The 22,150-nt window shown below is 42.3% G+C and overlaps 1 protein-coding gene across 1 annotated transcript in view; it reads left to right on the top strand.

Moving 5' to 3' along the window:
- Window positions 1-1,220: 1,220 nt before the first annotated feature.
- LOC306741284 (CUGBP Elav-like family member 2) overlaps window positions 1,221-22,150 on the top strand; it is a gene marked incomplete at its 5' end in the record, with an annotated part of 29,437 nt that continues 8,507 nt past the window's right edge. The window contains 7 exons of the mRNA XM_079223555.1: window positions 1,221-1,333; window positions 12,160-12,356; window positions 15,850-15,932; window positions 17,474-17,522; window positions 18,606-18,740; window positions 19,521-19,600; window positions 20,896-21,057. Coding sequence (XP_079079681.1) covers window positions 1,221-1,333; window positions 12,160-12,356; window positions 15,850-15,932; window positions 17,474-17,522; window positions 18,606-18,740; window positions 19,521-19,600; window positions 20,896-21,057 — 819 coding nt within the window. The remainder of the gene's footprint in view (window positions 1,334-12,159; window positions 12,357-15,849; window positions 15,933-17,473; window positions 17,523-18,605; window positions 18,741-19,520; window positions 19,601-20,895; window positions 21,058-22,150) is intronic.

The following is a 22,150-nucleotide window of genomic DNA, read 5'->3' as shown; positions in this document are numbered from 1 at the left end:
CCTAGATGTAATTTCTCTTGGGTTTTGTGCAAAGAATATGGTTTCAAATTGCTTTCAAATTTTTAATGGGATGCCATAGTGACAGCAAAACATGCTTTAGGCTGCTGAACATTGCATAGCACATAATAAATATGTGTACTGCAATGTTCAGCAGCTTCACAAACTGCCTTGCCGTTATCATATTACCGGCTATATGGCTCAGAATTTAAGCAAAGCTCTGTCCAATGCAAATGAACATGCAAGGAGTTTTTGTGATATCACTCTTCAATATACAATCCGTTGGTGGTTAGGGCCTCCAGCAATTTGGTTGCAATTAAGAATGTGGTATCCTAGATCGTTCTGCAGAATTACATACAGGTACATGCCATATAATATTCATGGCATGTACCTGTATGTAATTCTGTAGAACGATCTAGTACATTATGCTCTGGAATACTATAGGCCCATAGGCGGAACCTGTCCTTATTTAACGAGTATTCATGCTGACTTCAATGTATATGCTTGTGTTCTAGCGGGCTATCTTTATCCTTATCTACCGTAGAATAATAATCGCATGAGGTTGTCAGCTCTCCACCTGTCACCCAGTGGTGTATCATCAGCCAGCCCACGGGGGGGACAGTGACATGTACTTCTCCACAGGAGCTGCAAAGAGAATGGTTCATATTTACCAGCAATAGGTCACTTGTATATGAGCAGCATGTTTAATGTAAAAAATAAATACATATAATGTGCACAGTTTTTAGGGTAGCAGGCTTGACAGAGCCATTGAAAGAAGTATGCCTGCCTTGGCCTTTATGTGGAGCATTCATAAGCAGAAGTGTGACATAGAACCAGGACTTGTGGATGAGATCTTGAAGCGACGGTGTCTATGTTTCCTCTAATTTCCCCCAAATCTGACAGTGGTAATAAATCATCCGTGTCCAATTTGCTGAAGTTTTCCTAATATGGGTGTCAATTAGTGCAAAAGTGCTACTGTGGCCACAGCTTTACAGCCTGCAAACTGGGCTGCTGCAGGCAGCACAATGCATTAGCGCACGATGAGCTGTCAGAGAGGATTATTTCAGCCACGCCAGTCAGCGAAGGGGGTGGGCGCCGCTCTGCTGCACTAAACCGAGGAAAAAGAGTGGGCGGGAGACAGAGAAAGGGAGAGAAACACATAGAGGAAAGAGGGAAAGAGAAGAAAGTGTCCATTACACTGGGTGGATTTTTCCAGAGCACCGATGTTGGAACACTCTTCTGAGCTGGCCCTGGTGCAGAGTTTGTATGCCAACAGCATGCGCTGTCCCCCCTCTGCGACCGGGATCTCTGTCAGGAATGAGGACCTGCCTATGAGGTACGTCGGGGTTGGCCCCTCATTCAAATCTGGGCGAGCTTTTGTGGAGCAGCCCGTTTTTGGACTGCTTCTTTGTCTGGGCTGAATATTGTCATAGGATGTATTGTTTCCAGTTGAGGCGTTCTCTCATGCTGCGAGTGTGTGACTGTGGGCAGGGTGTGGGATTTTTTTTTTTTGTATCCAACAAACCACTTATTTGAATCTAATGAATTTGGCCATCCATGTCAATCCCATCTACCAGACAAAAAATATTCAATCAGAAGGTAGTGGGATTAGTTTGAAATTGTATCTGAAAAGAAAAATCAATACCTCATAGCATCCTTGTGTTACGTAATTACCTTCCTCTTCTTTTCGAAGTTCCACAAGGGCTCAGGTACTTGCATGAATTAGAAAGAAAGAGAGATGAATGTGATCCAGGTGTTTGTCTCTGAAATGAAAAAGACAAATCTGTGTGATGAGATATCTACTGAACCAACCCAGGCCTTCCTGTGCTCCCTCAGTCCAAAACAATAAAATATATAAATTATCTTTAAAAGAACAAGGAGGAACATATACATCCATTGAGGATTTTGCAATAATATAGTTGAACTGGATCATCATGAGGCAGCGTTATAATGCGTGCTTAGTACATCTTGACCCAGTAGATTTCTTCTAGAAGGAACAAGATGAAGTTCTCTACTCTCCATTTTGAGAGCCCTTTAGTTGGTCGCCATTCTGCAAATGATTTCACGAGAGGCAGAGCTGAGAAAAAGTGTGCCCCCAAGTTTGAGGTGACACGTTAAAAAAAACATGATGTGACCCATTTGGGTTTTAGGGCTGGCCTATATTTTTTTTACACCATGCAGTTTGTCACGAAGGGGTGAAAATTGAAATGCTGGATGATATGATGATGATGATGATGATGATGATGATGGTGATGGTGATGGGTGAGTGGGACCTCGGCTCCACTGCATGAGGGGAAAACATTTGATGTAAACAACAAAAGCATGGTACGTGTGGAGGATTAGGATAGGATCGCAGTAGTAATAATATGAGATTAAGAATAGGAGGCTAGTATTAGAAGGTGTTGGCGACTAGACATCATCCTCTGGAATCCAGTCCAAAATACATTTCTTAGAAAAGAGAAGGACATGCATAAACTGGTGCGATGGCATGATTAACTGTATTGAAAACTGTACTGTATATATGATATACCAATGAGAGAAACAGGAGCTGCTCTTTACAATAATCCTGCTCCTTTTAAAACAAACCCATTCAATAAGATCCCCAAGAGCTAATTCAGTCAAAGAAAATATGCTGTAGATGGGATGGCATTATCATATTGTTCCTCCATTTGAATGAAATCTGATTCTCCACAGAGGTTTAGACTATCTTTTTATAGCAACCCCTTATCAGTAATGCATGTTACATAGTGGGCTCCTCTGCATGTATGGAAAAATAGGTCGCATATCACATTATGCATAGAAACCTCTTTTAGGCACTGTTTAATAGAGCATGCTCTGTGCTTGTTCCAAGTTGCCTTGAAATTGCTATGGATACAAGGATTAAATTGGATTTCATAAATGGGGGTGTTTTTTAACACTCGCTATGAATAATATTTTTGGATTGTGCAGCTGCTGGAGCAATACTGAAAGGTTTGATAATTAGGCCCCCCCCCCCCTCGCCTCTCTGCTGTGGCAAACAGTACTTGACAATGGGCCCCCTACCTCTCTACCCAAGTGTCGAGGCCTCGCCCTGCAAGTCCAAAACAACAAAAGAAGATAAGCTTCCCCTCCCCCAGGGAAAGAACAGGCCAGCACAAAAGGGGAAAATGACCTATGACCCCGGCGAAAAGCAGCAAGAAAAACTGCACTTTAACCACCTCACTTTTAACTGGAAGAGATGTATGCACCTATAATGCAACTTAAGGCAATACACAAGCTGGACATAGTCAAAATAAACAGGCACCTAAGAAAAGATAGAAACAGGAACATCAGTATCCATCTTGATGATACCTACCTGGGTTTTATATTAAAACATGTTAAATGGCTCTGCAATCGGAATCCTTAGATTACCAATAAAGATGGACATGGCTGAGTCTTGTAATGAGCAATTCCGCTCTGAAAAGGCAGTACAATAACAGTCATACAGTGGTGCCACAGCAAATAAAACATCATGAACTACAAATAGGTCACTGAACTCACACGTGGAGGTCCCTATAGGGCCATTACAGTCATTTTACATCGGGGTCGAGGCTCTGTGAGGCTGGCTGAGCAGCAGGCAGCAAGCAGGCAGCATGGTTTCAGACTTTTTGTTGAAAAGGCCACGCCTCTGCTTTGCTGCAGCTCGATGTGCAGCGTGACAGCGGCTCGCCTAAATTTATTTCAGTCGGGGACGACGGAGAAATTAGAAGGAAGGAATAAGGCGGATACCGGGTCCTTCTCTCTCGCGCCCTCTCTCTCTCATGCAGTTTTGAAGAAGACGCCCCCTCCCTGCACCTGTTCTGCTTCGTCTTGTTGCCGTCTCGCAGGAGTTGATCCTCTTGCGGAGTGAGCGGACTTCTCATTGTTAGACAGACGTTGTTATGAGCATGACTTCGGCGTTCAACCTGGATTACCACCCTCTGACCGAAAGTCGGTTAATGACTTCGAGCGACACAATGTAAGTAATCGAACTATCGATTTGCGTTGTTTTCCGGGTTTTCTCCGCGTCAGCGACCCACACATTTACGTGCGTGTGTGTTTTTATAGAGAAAATCAACAGTTCAGCGCGGGGAGTTGGTAGTTAGCCGATAGCTAAGCGAAGCTAACGCTGCTAACAGCACGAGCAGTGACTGAGCGTTCACCTGGAGTTAAAGTAGTTCGTCTCACTACGATAATAAGGGAGGCAACCACAACAGAAGTTGATCAAGTACATTTAATACGACTCATAACGCCCGCGCGCGACGATTTTTGGGGGCTAACATCTTGCTACCCGAAGTAAACGCAGTTCGCTAGCTCGCTGTCGGACACCAGGCGCGCTAAGATAGTCGGGTGACATGTGCTTCCGGAGACCATACGTTTCAGTATCAGCCGTGAGAAACTGTGTTATCTGTTAGCTTTTAGGAGCAACTGTGGAGGGTGTACGTCTATTTTAATTTCCCTGAACAAACAAAAGCGCCGCTGTCTTTGTTAGTTTCCCTAGTTGACCAAGTTTACGTTGGACGTACTCGATCAAAACGGTAGGTGTCTAAAATGTGCACTTATCAACGGTACGTTGGGTACAGTCCCGGGTTAAGTGGACTTAAAGTTAGCTATTGTGTTTTTGTTGCCGCCATTATGTTGTATTTTTGTTTAACTGCAGAAGTAGAGCTTGTTTGTAGGCAGCACACGGTCCCTCCCTGTCTCTCTGTTAGCTAGCGAGCGAGTGAGCTACCGTCGTTAGCTGCACCCCGTCCATGTTGTAAGTAGTGCTTACTTAACGGCAGAAAACACGTGGTTTGCTACATTATTGAGCCATTAATGTGAATCTTGTGACAGGGCATGTACACAGTGGAGAGGAGACATCCACGAAGCACGGAAGGGGCATCGTACAACCCAGTCCTCTCGACACAACGCCAGCTAACGTTAATCCAGTTTGACAAACACATTTCCAAAACCACAGCGGATGCAACGCGTTTTTAAATGTAAAAGCTTACACTTTCAGGAGTGTTTTTTCCTTCTTTTTTTGCAGTAGAGTAGGCCTGGTCCTTTTTGATTTCCTGGTCTGGCACTTAAGGCAATATCACGATAAAACTATTAATACAAAAAACGATAGTTCTTGTGTTTCAGTAGTTTTCTCATAAATTTAAACGTGTGATTTAGACGAACCTCTGCACGGTAATATCGTATATTTTGTTCTACTGTAACAATAGTCGAAACAGTCTATTAACAGGAAGAAATACAGTTTTGGGTAATATTTCTATAACAAATGGCAAACAATACCTAGTAACAACTTATAAAATGTAAGGTTCTGCTGCATTTCTTGATGACATGGGACGGTATATTGTAGACTCTACTTTTTTAGGTTTGTGCATGTCGTTGGACAAAACATGCATTTTGAAGATGTAAGGAAACTGTGATGGATGCGTTTCACTTTTTTGTAACAGTTAGCAGATTAGTTGGGCCATAATTTAATAATTTGTAGCACTGCATACCTTCTAATGATGATCTCAATAATAATAATAATGTAATGGGTGTTTTTATACAATGGCTGGTTTGACACTTTCAATGGATATTCTTTGAAGACTATCTCAACACATAGGTGGTGATTTAGATCTGGTCCCAGATGTATTTGATTGATTTATCCCGCCTGGTTGTTGACAGTAAGAGTGACTGTGAGGGCTTAAGTGTGATCCTTTGGCAGCCACTGTGTTCGCCGTGTCGGTAAACTAAGCGTCACAGTGATCCCGTTTGTTGTGGTCAGGGAGCTGTTGATCTGTGCAAAGTGTAGGATCTTGGCACTGGGTGTGGGGGGGCTCCTCAGGCCAGCTGTTCTGCTCGCTGCCAGGGTGGCGGCAGCTATGGGGTGAGTGCCATGGAGCCAGATGTTGAAGGCCAAGAGTAGGAGGGCTATGATCCAGTTTGTCACCTGTGTCTCCGCTCCTGCTTCTAGTTTCGCGCTGCAATAATTACATGGCTGGCTGTCCTGGAGCGACATGCACAGCCTTGGAACGCTCATAATCACGTACCCTATATGGGGCGGTGTCATCGGAGGTTGAGCAAATTCCTCTTGAAGCTTCGCAAACAACAGATATTGTGGGACACTGTTACATAAGACCAGATGCACCCATCGTGTCCATAAAATTGTCAGTTACTGCGCGGCTCTTTAGTTATTAACAAAGTCTACACTAGAGGCATGTCAAATCAGCAAAATAAGCTATGGGGTGCTTATGATTCTAAAATTGGATCACAATTAGCATAATATTTTCAAGATTATGCACTGTTCAGGTCAGCATGCTTATGGCCTAAAAGTAAGTAAGTCTGCATTCCACATGAAATCAAATAAGGTGTTTTTGGAGCAGACAGGTCAAAAGGAGCAGTAATGGATTGATTTGAAGGGATGTGACAACAAGGATTGATGGCTTTCTGGAGCAGAAAGATTCATTTAGCAATCATGTTCCATATAGTATAAATGACCGCCATTTTGTGAGTTTTATTCATGATAAATTGACCTAAAAAATACCAGCATTCGATTCGAAAAAAAAAGCAACTTCTGCTTTCGGTCCCACAATGTCCTATGTCAATGGTGGTTGTGAGACAACGATTTTAGAAAAGTGTCGGAAATCTAATTGTATTCACTTAACTTGGACACCATAGTGTAAACTGCTAAGTTTCTCAAATATAGATACAGATAGTAGGGGATGCGGGAGTGATTTTTCAAACACGGCCGTATAAAATGGTGCTATATTTGTAAGCATAAACTGAAAGCAAACAAATGTAGGAAGGGGCTTTTTGTATTTAATTAAAGGCATTCTGTTGCCTTTCACATGCTAGAATAATGGCTGACTGAGTCAGGGCAGTTAGCACACTCTCAAAGTAGTCAAGTGTAATTGCGGCTTGTAGTGGGCTGTTTGTCTCTTCATTTTAGATGCACTGTTAAGGCTGCTGCTGCTACCGGTGAGCCTCTACCTGAAGATTTGCATTTATGCTACACCTGACACCAACAGAGCTGTAAACAGAGTTTATTTGGTCGGGAATCTGATGCTGTGTTCGTTCACACAAGCTAACACAAGGCATGATTTAGCAATGTCATCCATAACCGCCAGGGACGCTTGGTGTGATTATGGAGCTAATGGGGCGGGCCTTGTCATCAGATGCTGGCCGTCTGTTAACATGCGGCCCATTCAGAGGCTGATTGAACATGTCTGTCTTCATCAGGGGAAATGTAACAGTGAAATCAAGCCATATTGAGCTGAATTGGAGTTAATGCCAGGAGGAAAATATCCTAATAACTTCTCATCAGAACCACAATGTGCTAACTAGGGTGAACCATTTGGTATGGAAATCAAATAACGCACATCCCATCATTTGTTCTTTCAAACCTGAGCTACGAGTCGGTCTGCTTCTTAAGGGGTCCTACAGCAAACATTATGTAAATCCTGCTGCTGTTTTCTGCGACTATTTTAAAGCTCCAACTCCAAGTGAGTGTCAGGAAGATATTTTCATGCCAAGTTTGTGAAACCCTATTCAACCTTTCAAAGAATATTCTACCTCCTTTTATGTAGTTGTGGAGTAAATAGATAAAGCCAGAAGAGAGAGCCTTCATGTTTTGCTTGACAGCTGTCAACGATATTACCAAGCCATTAGAGGCATTCTGTCTTGTTGAATCAGCTTATAAGGCCACTGGTTTCCTCAAAGAAAAAGCAACTCATGTTATTGTTACGGTATTACTAGCAAACAGATATTTCAGGCAACTGATTTTCCTCTTTTCTCAGAAGTACTAGTGTGTCCGTGTGATCTCTGACTTTTCTTTTAATATCCCCAATAAGCATTGACAGTAGTGTACTGCTCGTTGCCAAAACAATCTAATGCCGCGTTCACACCAAAAGTAATTTTGTCAACGCCTTTTCGCTCAACTTTATGTGGCTAATTCGCTTTTTCGCAACCATTCGCGGCGGAAAGTGGGTACGGCTTTCTCCGTAACAGTTTTAATTTCCGCTATCCACCATCGAAGGAATAACAACTATTTCTAATGGTGTCTCCGTAGCTTTACTCTGTGAAAATAGTTACTATTTCCGCCTTTCACCATTGAAATAACCACTAGTTCTGCTTTATACTTGTTGTGGAAGTTCCACGAACGGCGGAGCATCACACGCCCCGTGGTATTATCCGTATGCTGTCCCAACCAGTCTGGTTGACACTATATTTTAATAAAAGCAACATTGGGATTTATATACTGGGTGCCAAATTATATTAATAAAAAATGTATAATTATATTCACAAAAGTACAATTCTGTTTTTTTTATAATGTAAGTGACTACAATTTGATTGCCTCCCATGAGCAGTGGTGATGAAACAAAATCTAGTGACATGTGTTGCTGCTGGGACCCCTGATGGTTTAGGGACACACAATGCTGAGCTTTCAAAATCGTGTTCATTACCAGACAAATTGGCTGGATTTCTATTATGGGCATGGCAAAGGTGTCGCTGGCATACTTGCGCGGTCAGAGCTCACCAACAGGACAGACACATGGTCCAGATAAATCAACTGTTTTTATGAGTGGTGCAGCAGTAAGCATGCAACTGTCGTGGCTCTGGCTCTGAATGACTCGTCAGCTGCTACGGGGCATCTTAAAGCTTGATGAGCTGCCATATCGCAGGGCTGTTTATGGAATCTCAGCATAAGACTTCATCCCTCCTGTCTGGGAGCACGATGCTGGGCGGTGTCGGGGAAGAGTTGGGCAGTAATTGACTGAATAAACCAGTATTTTTGAGTTTGTATTGTTGTTGGTTTTGTTGTTAGTGATGTGCTTATATTGATTCTATGTCTCTCTGCTTTTATATGATTTTTAATCTGAAGCAGTGGTTTATTGAGGGGGCAGAAGTTGCTTATGTTGCAATGATCAGGCAGATGGCAGTCTTTGCTTTTGATCTCACACACAGTGTGTGTCTAGCACAGTCAAATGACATACCAATGATATAATAGAAGTACCGTAAATATTAATATTTTAAATGGGCTATTCTGCATCATGAGTATACTTTCACTTTTGGTACTTTTGCTAACATTTACTTAAGTAACATTTTGAATCCAGGGCTTTTACTTGAGTATTTTTTCAGTCTGCTTCTTTTAATCACAAACATAAAGGTTGTATAAATGTGCTGTGATGACACAGCAAAAACCCGGCACTCTTTGAACACTCAAAGCCTCTATGGTTTTCAAATGAAGATTTGAATGTCTGTCATCACCTTAAACATCTATATTTTCTTGTGATTGCCGTTCTATAAATGGAATTTATTGTGCCTGTTTTTTGGGGACTTAACAACACTGGAGTCATTAGAAATGTTTTGCTAACACGAGTCAGAAACAAGCCTACAAAGCTGCCACTGGACTATAATTCTTCAAACAGTATAATACTAATATTTGTGTATTAAAGTATAGTCTTTATCTGCAACTGAGCAGAAGAACTGGGTTTAAATAGAAAGAAGGGGAAAAAACTGCGCATCATTTAAATTGAGAATTCATGTCAAAGTTATGAATTAAGCGTCAACCTATTCAGTCCATTCTTGGTATCAAGCCATGAGCATAGCATTGGACACATTTAAGGCGTACCCTAGCAGCTTTGTATTGGCGCAATGCCATTGCTGTATTGACATAACATTATGCAGCTTTAACAGCATGACACTCTTCCACTGATAGATACTACCTAATGTCAGCAGGTGTCACTTGAAACTGATATGCTACTTGAGGACCCTTGAAGACAGCTGTTACCTTCTGAGAGCTAAGCTAGCAGAGCTAGCCACAGTTAATCGCTATCCCTTTTTAAATGAATGGTTCGATATTTTGGGAAATGCAATTATTTGGTTTCTTACCAGTTAGTCGAGGAGCCGGACTATTTCTGGGCCTGAGTTTAAGAGTTGCTGATTTTCTAACCTTTGGACAGAGCCAGGCTAGCTTTGTCCCCCTATTTCCAGTCTTTGTGCTAAGCTTACTCACCACTTGTGTTTGGTTCATAGTTGAAGAAAATGTACACCCAACTGATATTTGCCTACAAATATCATTTGGGTGTACATTTTACCTGCAAGAAAGAGAAGGGTATTTCCCTAAATGCCAAACTATTCGTTAATGATATCGCAACAACTTAAAATGCTCTTCTATAGTCTTTGCTATATATTGTTTCCTTTACACTTTTATTTAAAAAAAAAAACTTTAATATATATATATATATATATATATATGTATATATATATATATATATATTATTTTTTTACCGCACTTAGTCACATTACGATTCTGTGAAATAGGAACACTGAGGTAATTTGAATCATTGATTTGTATTACTGCATGATATATAGACTTATAATAATATAAATGCATGATATATAGACCTTTTTTTGCAGTAGGTCCTCTTTGATAGGGTTTGTAGACGGGCCAAATAGTTTATATTTCCCTTTAGCAGTTTCTTAAGCCGAAGAGACAATGCACAGCTGCAGGGGGCATGTGCGGTTGATGAATGTTAAGGAGACACTGTCAAAGGGAGTTGATTTTGAGCCTTCGTGTTTTTGAAAGCAGTGACACAATTCCAGTTTTTCAAGTGTGGTTTGCCGTTTCTACAGCAAGATTTCATTGAAGGGTCCTCAGCAAAATGGCGTCAGAATGCTACTGGCAAAACTGGATAAATGGTGTCACCCACCAGTGCTGTGGCCTTAGCAGACGTAGCCTTCGACGTGTTACAAAGCATCTCTCTGACTCGGCCCATTGTGCTGTAGAGGAACGGTGAATAGTGTTCTCCAGCATGGGCGAACAATATGTGATTGTTCCCCTGCTGTGGGGAAGAAGCTGTAGGTTACTCTCTGTACCATCGCCAAAGCGCCTGAGGAGGAGATGTACTGCAAAATCTCCGTCTGCTAACCAGTGATTCTTGTAGGGTTTAGAGCTCTGCAGTGCTGTTTTCCTTTAGCTGTCGGAGCTGGTGGGAGGGGGGCACTCACCCCTTTTTGGTGGAGAGGCTTTTGTTTTTACTAGAGCGTTTTTCTACTGTTTATATGAATGTATTGACTGACTCCGGGGGAAGAAAAAACAACCATTCATACTGAGGTGTGGAGTTGGATATCAGAAGAACCAGAGCTGAAGTGTGATTTGTCAGCATGTCATTTAGGTCCCTCAAGGAGTTTGGTGTTTCTGCGGAACGACTGGGCTCAATTTGTAAGAGATGGATGGCTCGTGTCCAAAGGTCTGTGTGTGATATTGCTTTTACATTAGTGTATCTCTTTTTTAGTGTCTCACTTTTCAAAATGTTGTTTAAAGAATTTTGGTTGTGTGTGTGCGCCACACATCTTTTGTACCACAGTCTACACCTATTGTGTTGTATTTGTGGCCCTTCTTGATCCTCTGTGGTATTACATTGTGTATTGGGAGTGATGCTCTGTGCTGAACATGATTTCTCCGCCTCGACACCCGTGGATGGCTGTAGCTCTGGCCTCAATCCTGGTTTTCAGCACCTCTTCACCTGTCAGGAAATGTTTGTGCCCTTCAGTTTGTTTGTGAGTGAGACAAAGGTGTTGTAGTTGTAGAGACTCCAGTTGGTATTGATTCTCTGTCCCTAAGGCTTGCCTCAAAGGGAAAAAGGCACGATCTAGTACTTCACTCATCTCAGTCATTGCTCTTCTACACCCAGATTGTTAAGTGATGCGTTGTTGACTCTGCAATTGAGAGTTGTTGCACCATCCATTATTGGAAACAATATATTGTTCCTGCATCTACTTTGGTGTACATATGTTAAATTGTTACAATTAAAAGGATTGAATGATCTATAAACATGTGAAATGTATAAACACTATTAAAGCACATTAAGATTAGTTATGAAAACCCAAAGACATTAACTCTAGATCAACTAATGAATCACAATTAAACCTAAAGTTTGGTTGTTGGTTTCCCACATACAGTCCTGCTACAAATCTGAAATGGGTGGATACCTACCTCTAAAGAATTGGTAAAAAATAATTAATTGGATTTAGCCATTTCAGGAGACATTGTGAATCTTGTTAGCAAAATTGTGAACATTGGGTTATCTGTGTGTGGCAGCAACAATACCTACCGGTCAATAATTGTTTTTGCAATCCAAGTGTATTAATTAATAATGTTTTTTTTTTTTTTCTCTTCTCTCTTAGCAACGGCAACGGCAGCAAGATGAACGGGTCGCTGGAGCAATTGGACCAGCCGGACCCAGACTCCATCAAGATGTTTGTGGGCCAGATCCCGCGGGCCTGGTCAGAAACAGAACTGAAAGAGCTTTTTGAGCCCTACGGAGCTGTGCACCAGATCAACATCCTCCGCGATCGCACCCAGAATCCCCCTCAGAGCAAAGGTACGTTCGGGGCCGAAAAACATTATTTCAGTGATTGTTTGTTCTCCCACTTCACAGAGTTTTTTTTTTTAATATAGTGTTGAGTGATTAGTTAATTAATCAGTTGGATTAAAGCCATGATGGCCATCTCTGGAGAAACCAGCAAGAGTAAGCTAGATTTTGAAAGTGTCCAACCCAAAAAATCCCAGCTCCTCCCATCGGGCCTCATTCCAAAGCCATCGTTTCAAAATGCATGAATGTTCACTTCCTAATTACTGCTGGAGGACGAATCCACGAGAGAGGGTTGGGGAGAACATTGCATTGTTATATATGCTGACCCTATCCAACTACCTCATGTATTAGACATTTATTACACCCCTTGAGATGTCTCATCTAGTTTTCAAGCAGGTCCCGAACAAACAATGACAAAATCAATGAAAAATGGAAACACAGACACAATTATATAATACAACAATGACGGCAAATCGGGTGACAGACGGGTATGCCATTCAATCATTTCATGCATGCAATTTGTTAGCATTTGATTTATTGATTGCTTTTCGGGTGTAATGAGAATTTCAGCAAATATAAAAAAATATTTTAAAATAAATTGCCTACCCCAGCTTTAACAATTCACACAAAAGGCACTGATTACACTTGATGATCCGTTATGTACAGTGTCCTGCCTCATATTCTAGGAAAACATGTTTTCTGAATACGCTTTATGGTGGTTACCTTCCATATTACTGAGATGTGTTAAACTTTTATGTGGCCGACGTTGTCCTCTACCTGCTATTGCCTGGCTTTTAGTGGTCAAACTCTATACACAAAACCCTGTTATTGCCACGTCATCTACCATCACATTTCAGCACAATCCCCTAAGGCAGTGCACAGCATTGCTTGTCTGCACACGCAATGTAGCTATGTTTCTGCTTGCAGATAAGATGATTCAATGGTCTTTTGTTTTATGGTTAAAAAGTAAGATTGTATCATAACCCTGCACTATAGGAAACATGTTTTCCCTTTACTTTGCCGTGGTGGCTTAAAAGCAGCATTGTGTGAAGGAAGTGTTACTCGACTGCAATTTTCCATTAAGACATCTATCGATGCACTCACCTTTTAGAAATGGTGCTCGAGTTGAGCGATTCAGTTTAGGTTGCAATTAGAGAAGACGGTGAAGTGGAAGCCTGCTGTCTGCAGAAAGCTGCAAAGTGCCACTAGAAGTGTGCAGTCTCCCGTAACTAACTGCAGGTGAATAAAGTAAGCGACTGTTTCCCTGATGTCCTTGGTTTACGGCATCAACCAAATTTCAATTCCCTTGATGGTTGATTGACTCACTATGGCTAAAGGCACTAATCCACTTGGATTTTAATGGGGTGGGACCCTTTTTTGATGCTGGACTCTGCTTATAAAGGGCGCCTGTTTTGGGCAACTAGTGGTGTCGTCTTCCTGACACACCAAGCTCTCCTGGGCGGTTAAGCATTAAAGGATACTGGCCAACTGTCGCTCGTAGTTTTTGAGGTAGTATTGGCATTATTCAACCTTTTTTTTTTTAAGCTGCTGATTTTGAGTCTGTAAAGTCTTTGGTGGAGGCAGTCGGAGAGAGTGTTGCCTGGCTGTTCAGCCAAGTGAATCTGTGATATTACCCATTTGACGCAGTCTATCCTTATAGTTTGCCTCCACCCTTCTTTTACAAGTGAAAGGCATACTGACAACAATGCTGTTACTTGAAGATGGACATCTTGCCTTTCTGGAGCTTAAACTAACACTCCTTTCTTCTTTTACCCACCATTAATTAAAACATCAGTCGTGCAGCACTAAATTATAACATGACGACTCTGTGTTGTCTGTGCAAATAAATCGGATGCCTTTTCAATTGACTAGCAGTGTAATTTGTTTAATCTTTATGGAATTTGCTAAAGGGAACCTCTAACTTTAGATCTTTATCAGGTTCCCAGGGCTCCTTACTTTACTGTGCCTCTTTGGTTAAAAACAGCCTTTAGAGTGTTGGGGCACTAATGGGACACACCATGTGACCAGGCCAGTACTTGGTTCACATGATCTTTTTTACAAAGACGTACTCATCTAATGTGACCAAATATTCCTGAGTGTCTTCAAAGGTATACCAGAAAAGCTCCCGGATGCTGCTTATTCTGTGTGTATATAGAAATACAGCCAACAAACAGTGTGGAGTTCAAAGCCCCCCACCCCCCTTTCTTTTTTTGCAGAGCCCTCCCCTGTTATGTTGAGTGTCAGCTGTGATGGCCTATTGACATGTTAATGCAATGTTAATGTATTCTAATAGATAATCTAGCTTGATCACAGCGGCCTTTGGCTCACTCAGTCTGTGTGAGGTGAATATGTTGCAGCGGCACGCCCATCTATTTCATTGCCATTCTCCTTTCCCAGTAGTCCTACTCCTACTGGGAGAAGTGGGGGGTAGTTTTATCAAAGCACGACGACCTGATGATATCTGGCTTGTTTTTATTTGCATGGCAGATAATACATCCTTCACCCCCTTCCTATCTCATCAGTCTTGCTTTTGTTCGCAGAAATTGCTGTAATCCCACTTCCATTTTGGTTGTTTACTTTGCCACGGATCTATTGAAGAACCATCAGATTGTGTGTTTTTTAGGTCACATCTACTGCAGGTCATGAAAAAAAAAATCATCAGATAACTATCACGCCTCTCTGGATGGTTTATTTAGCGCCAGTAAATTGGAGGCAGGGCTAAGCAGCAGAGAAAGAGAGCGCTCAGTCGGTTGTGAGAGAAGAGAGCAGCTCGATGCATATTAGAGTTCAACAGCCCTCCCCGCGGCCTGGGAGCTCCAGTAACAGCATAATACACACTATGTAGGTCAGAGACGCTGCAGTGCTCCACTTCCCCAGCCCAGTGAAACTGACAGGCTGGAACGCCACTGGCGGTCTGCTGGGACGGAAGGATGAGAGGCTTTTTTCCCTCCCCCGCTCTTCTTTTCTTCATCCCCCTCCCCCACCTCCTCTCTCCTCCCATCATTCCTCTTCCTCGCGCTCTCTCTTGCTCCCCTCTTGCTCCCCTCTTGTCTCTTTGTGCCGTTTTCATGCTTTCTGTATGTATGGTTGTATGCGATTTGGATTCTTATGTAATGTGGCACTAATTGTGTTGGTCCTGTGGCCTGGCATGCCCGGGCTGTGTTGACCTGTGGACTGCGCATCAGCGCCTCCTGACAGCTATCTAACCCTGTGGTCATCTCTATGGTCATGTCACACAACAGCCTTCAACTATCTCATTACTACAGTGTCCTCGCTGCAAGCTCCCACATGACCTGTGTGCACCATCTAACAGTTGCCGCTAAGAACATCCTGTCACATGTTTCTAACATGTGATATACAGAGAACATAGACTCATCCGTTTAGCTTCTTGCTCTGCAGCAGTAGTGGGATTACATTAACCGTCTGTATGCGCTGTGTTTTTAATGCTGTTTTTTGTCTCCTTACCCCCGCCCTTTGTTTGTCCCCGTTTCTGTCTCTGCAGGATGCTGTTTTGTTACTTTTTATACAAGAAAAGCTGCACTGGAGGCCCAGAATGCACTGCACAACATAAAGACTTTAACTGGGGTGAGTAGGCACAGTATGCGCTGCTTTTAGCTGCTTGAGCCCCTCTACATCCCTGATGCAGCCTGTGAGTTGTATGCTGGCCGATAATGAGCGCTCGGCTCACTGAACGCCTGTCTGGCCTGAAAAATAATCTCAACACACTAAAATGATAAACCAGCTGACCTGTACACACATACAGAGACTACATATGCAGGTATCAGGTAACTCGTGCTTGACCGGGCAGCAGGTTATTCACTGAGGCACAGGACCCAATCGCCACAAAGTGGAACAAATTATTAATGCTTGTCCGTATGAATCATTGATGCACATCTGCATTTTTATTTCCCAAAGTTGGAGGTATAAAAGGAGTCGTGTTGAAGTATTTTTTAACAATGGAGCCTGGCGAGAATGAGTAGTTTCTTAATTCATTGCCTGATTTATCTAGAGATTAAAGCCCAGTCATCTGGAATAACTGTAGCTGCTTGTTAAACCTCGAAACATCTGCTCCGCCTATAAACTATTTCAAATGACTCCCTTTGAATCAATTAAATCTATAACAAACAACTCCAGCCATCGATTAAATCAATAGCAAAGTCTATTGGGAATGGAGCAACTGTCTGTGAGGTTACAGGTAATTATTGAACTGGGTTGATAAATGAGTGTTGCAGGCTGAGTCTGCAGGTCTGGCTCTCTTTACTGGATCAATCAGACAGACATTTCAAATAAAGTGTTGACATAAAGCTCTGGCATCCCAGTCCCCAAACCTACTGTGACTGGCCGTGACTACGGGTGACTGAGTTTGGTTTGCGTGACAGTGGAAAAGCTTGTTTCTGTTCGGTTTTCTCTCCTCATGTGCCTCCCTCTCCTTGGTCAGTGACGCTAGCTAGTACCCATACTGAGCAGGCCATCTGTCTGCTTCTCTTTTAGCGCTTGTCAAAAACAAACCCACCACTTTTCATAAGTACAACCTGCTCAGGCAGCTCTCGTAGAGATTTATTTCTTCTCCTTCACGTCACAAGGCAGGTAAAATGAGCTAAAAATATTTTCCCTTGAAGTTCTGTGAGGCGCCTTGGACAAATGTGTTCATTAAGTTGTTTGAAATGACAGATCTGGAAGCGGTTTCTCACATGAACACATAGCTTCAGATAGAACTCAAATTAGATTTTTCACAGCTCAGATTTGCAACAGTGTTCATTTTGTATGTGATATAATGATTTAAAAAAAACCTAAATAATTAAATCTCACTGTACATTTGAAAGGATGGAGAACCTACCTTGCTTGTCAACCATCTCAGTAAAATTGTTCTAATGAAGATGAGTGATATCGACAGGAAGAATATAAAAGTATAATTGTAATTCAACAGTACAGTGTGAAGTGAATACTGGAGATTTGATCCCCGCCATTGACTCATAGACACATCTTCCTGATTCTAGCAGTTGCGAGGGATGATGGTGTTTTGAGTGAGAGAACACAGCAAGAGAGATGAATGCTATAAGATGGAGGGGATGAGTGTGAAGATGTGAGACTCTTGTATTAACCATTTGTCTACCCCTTTTTTCCAGATGCATCATCCTATCCAGATGAAACCCGCTGACAGTGAGAAAACAAGTGGTAAGTGGATTCATGAGAAATGCAGGGCTGTCAAAATTGGCGAAAAAAATAAGTTTGAATATTCTTTCTAAAAAAATACATGGTTTCAAACTATTCAAATATCTATTTTTGCTCATGTCAGTGGACACAGTCCTACCAAGCTGCAAGCAATGCGGCACTGCTCTTTTGACCTGAACTTTAGTCGGACGCCCTGTTTCTGAAGTACAAATGTGGGAAGATGGCAAGAGCAACTCACCCATATTTTAAGTGGTTATGTCTCCAGCCTGATCTCGTGCGCACAGCTGACGTGTGTACGTGGTTTGTTTACATAGCGAAAGATAATGCTTGCCGTTGGGACACAGTCCATCTCTCCGGCCCATGTTCTGCCATAATCACAGTTGTTGATAAATAATTCCTCGTTCAGCTTCACCGAACGTTACATTTAATTTTCAACTAATGGAAGTGACATGGAGTGACTCCTGTTGTGTTGTGTTGTGTTGTGTTGTGTAGTGCATTCAGTGCGGGCAAAGCAGACCGTGGCATATATTAAGATTTAGAATATTCGTTGACGGCCCTTGTGAAATGTGGGGTGACATCAGCCACAGGGAAGCAGGGTACAGAGATGACGTCTGTTAAGGAAAAATATTTTTAGATTTAGCCAAGAAGAGTGACATTTTAAGATTTTGAAAAGAAGGCGGGTGCTGGATTGTGACTGTTTAATGCCGGCGCGAAGGTCAGAGGGGGGAATGTGTAGCAATACACAATTTCTATATAGTGTCAGGGGTTAGGAGGATTAAGGGCTTTAAAAGGCACCATGGGGAGAAAGAGTAGAGCAGGTACAGAGGATCTGGAGTAGAGCACAAATAGATGATACTGTCATCTGTCTCAAGAAGTAGACACTGAGGAAAACAAAGCTGCAAGTTGCAGAGATTTGTACTAGAGACTGGCACCTTAAGTGAGACACCGAAAATGTGGCAGCATGACAAGGAGAGAGCTTGAAAAAGAAGTTCAAGATTTAACGCCTGATGCAGCTTTCATAGCTTCATGAATTTTTTTTCTTTTTGTCTGAATATCTTTCTTCTTTTTATCCACCTCCATCCGCAGCGGTAGAAGACAGAAAACTCTTCATCGGAATGATTTCAAAGAAATACGGCGAGAACGAGATCAGGATGATGTTCTTGTCTTTCGGACAGATGGAAGAGTGCCGAATTCTCCGGGGACCAGATGGTCAGAGCAGAGGTAGGTGTGCTTTCATATTCTCATCAAGTATTTATTCAGGCCCCTCCCTACTTCTTTATTTAAATCCCCCCTTCCCCTTAAATCAAGTGTTATTCACTTCCAATGGTGCCCATTCCATCCCCATAGTCTATCCTCCCGCAGTCGTTACACTCCACATCTCGCAGCGAAGGGCCACTGCACTCGCGGTCCGGCACAATGGCCCGTCGCCTTGGCAACCACAGGCTGCCGGTGTTCGTGGGCTCAGCTGGCAGGCGGCTCTGCTCGGCTCAGCTCCTCTTTTACCGCCTCCTTCATCACACTCTACAAAGGCTGGAATTAGCTTGTTGTCGCGTCTCCTACATAGCGCTCAACTGCATCAAGCCTCGGATAGCGAGCGGCACGAGGCTCTCGTGTTGATGTATGTGATAAAACCCTCACAGCAGAGACTTTACACGTTATCAAATCAAAGCCTTTCGATGTGTATTTATGTGTGCATTTTATGTGTTTTAATCACATTGACTGTTTCACCATGACACCCCATAGTTGAGCCTCTTTGGGTGGCAATTTAATCCGTCAATCACTGTGCTCATGTGACATGTGTTACTGTTCTCCTTGTTGTGTTCTTTCTTTGTGTGCTAACCAGTGAGGGTGGTTCTGTGTGCTTGGGAGTTGCCATTCTCTGTACTGTAATGTGTTTTTTTGGGGTTCATAACGAGTTGTCCAAACCTTTTGTCTTGTCTTGTTTCTTCTTGTACCTCCCTCCCTCCCCCCCCCCCTTCTCCTATTGTTCCCCCCCTACAGGCTGTGCGTTTGTCACATTTTCTACCAGGGCAACGGCACAGAATGCAATCAAAACCATGCATCACTCTCAGACTATGGAGGTACTGTACCCCTTAGCACCTATTTCTAATGTCCCCTCCTTCCCACCCCACTCATACATTCTGCTGACCCCTTGTGTTGGAAAGATGAAGAACCTGTCCAAGCAGATGGCCTTCATTCATCACAGAGCATGAGTCATTTCCAAAACCACTCTTGCTAATTACAAAAATGACATTGTCGTCTGCAAAGTAATTAAATAAAACTTGCCTCTCACATAGTTGCTGAATCCTGAGCTAACAGGACACAACAAGAAATGCTGTCATCTCTAATTTTGGGCTGGACTAAATACATCTCATTTACTGATTCTGATAATATTTTGGAGCCTATCCATCACAGTCCACCATAATAATCTATATTTTGGACCACAGGGAAAAGACCTCACACCCTCAAATATAGGTTAACAAATAATTTACCCAGATTGGAGCAGCTATTCCTATTAGATTTTTTTCAAAAACTAGGTCCATGTCATCATGTAGCCAATCCTTGTGGAAGTGGAGCAGCAGTAATTTGACAGCTAGCGGGTCAGAGGATCCCCAGTGAAGCAGCAGACAAAGTCTAATTAGAAGCCCAACCAAATATAACACTCCTCATACCAGATTTAAACTGCCCCCTATTTCCCCGTGTATCATAACCTCCCCAATTTTCAACTGCCATGGGGGTGCTGCCGGTGCAGAAGCCAATTTCCCTGTCCAGCCTGGTCCCTGTCTGGCTCTCAACTCTCAAAATACTTCAGCACCGCATGCCTCGTGTCCATGCGTCTGTCTGAACCGTATGAGACTGTCTCTTCGTGAGATTGTATGTATTGTTATGCATTTTTCTTGTTAATGTGTGCTGACATATCCTTGTTTTGAATGTCTGTCTTTTTTAAGTGTTGTCCCCATCTGTTGTCTGCTTGTCTGTGGACTCAATTTAGTGCCTCTGAGTGCTACAAAGATTGACTGTGCAGCTTTTTCCTGTGCTCCTTTTGGAATGTGTCCTGCCTCAGCTATGCATGGCAGATGTCGTGTGTGTGTGTGTGTGTGTGTGTGTGTGTGTGTGTGTGTGTGTGTGTGTGTGTGTGTGTGTGTGTGTGTGTGTGTGTGTGTGTGTGTGTGTGTGTGTGTGTGTGTGTGTGTGTGTGTGTGTGTGAGCTTTGATATGAATGCAACAGGCATTACAAATCTGTCTTGAGGCATAGATGATACCCCCCTTTTGAGAAATTCTTTGCAATGACTGTTCTTACGTTGATGAATAAACTCTAGATTCTTTAGCGTGCTTCTGAATCGGTCTAAAGACTCTGACCTCTTCACTGCTTCAGGGCTGTTCCTCACCTCTGGTGGTGAAGTTTGCCGACACACAGAGAGATAAGGAGCAGAGGCGCCTGCAGCAGCAGCTAGTACAGCAGATTCAGCAGCTCAATAGCGCCTCCACCTGGGGAAACCTGGCCGGCCTGGGGACCCTCTCACCGCAGTACCTGGCAGTAAGTGTTGTACAAACACGCAACCCCGCAGAGCTGCACAATTACTCCTGTATTATCATATGGCGCTGTTTAAGTTTGAAAATGTATTAATAGTTTAGCCATATGTTTACCATATGGACCACTGCTGTACAAGTGTGGAAAAAACGGTACCGCCCGACAAAGACACACACCTCTTTGCGTACACACGTGTGTGTGTGTGTGTGTGTGTGTGTGTGTATATATATATATATATATATATATATATATATATATATATATATATATATATATATATATATATATATATATATATATATATATATATATATATATAAAAATAATTATCCGTACATGTAAAGTTTGCAATTCATTTGTGGAGATGGAGTCGGAAAGAAGAGAGGTGGTGCTTAATCTAAATGTTTGAGGGTGTAGTTTGTCGTACTGCATTGACTGTGAGGTTAATGTTCAAGCAGTCCACATAGTCTAATAAAACTGAAAATTTCCCCAGGGAATTATATTTGTCAGGTGACTGTTTGTTAATGGATGGAAATGCAGCGGCCATTTTGTCTACAATATCGGCAGCAAACCTTTACAAAGTTATCAAAAAGATTAGTTTATTATAGGGCTAATTATATAAAACTTGTGCAGAATGCACATCACACAAAGGTTTACACATTAAAAGGATTCTTTTCTTGGAATAGGAATATCTAGTTTCACTCAGTTTTTGTTCTTGATGGAAGACACAGACACGCGTCTTGCACATACTTACTCTGGTTTGAAGCAAAGCTATTGAATGAAGGCTAGGACACGGTCTTGAGCTATGCGGTATGACACAAACAACTGGAGGTGCGATGTTGTAGGTTTTACATCAGACGGCCCTAGAAATAAATAAATGGTCCCTGTTCAGGTCCTCTTTGGTTGTGATCGGCCTAACTGAAATATGATGTGAAGTCTATTTTAACTCCTTCATTTGGAGACCATTTGTATTGTCTTAAAGATGGACATAACATGAACACCCGTGTTTTTGATCTGAAAACCACAGACATTGAGACTCTTGCATGCACCTGAAGTAGTGACTGGTACAACAATGATTGAACTGAGCTGCTATTTCATC

The sequence above is a fragment of the Taurulus bubalis genome (genome assembly GCF_910589615.1).
Source record: "Taurulus bubalis genome assembly, chromosome: 9".
In the NCBI taxonomy this organism is placed as follows: domain Eukaryota; kingdom Metazoa; phylum Chordata; class Actinopteri; order Perciformes; family Cottidae; genus Taurulus; species Taurulus bubalis.
The sequence above is the reverse complement of the archived record's forward strand: the minus strand, read 5'-3'. Positions and strand labels throughout refer to the sequence as shown.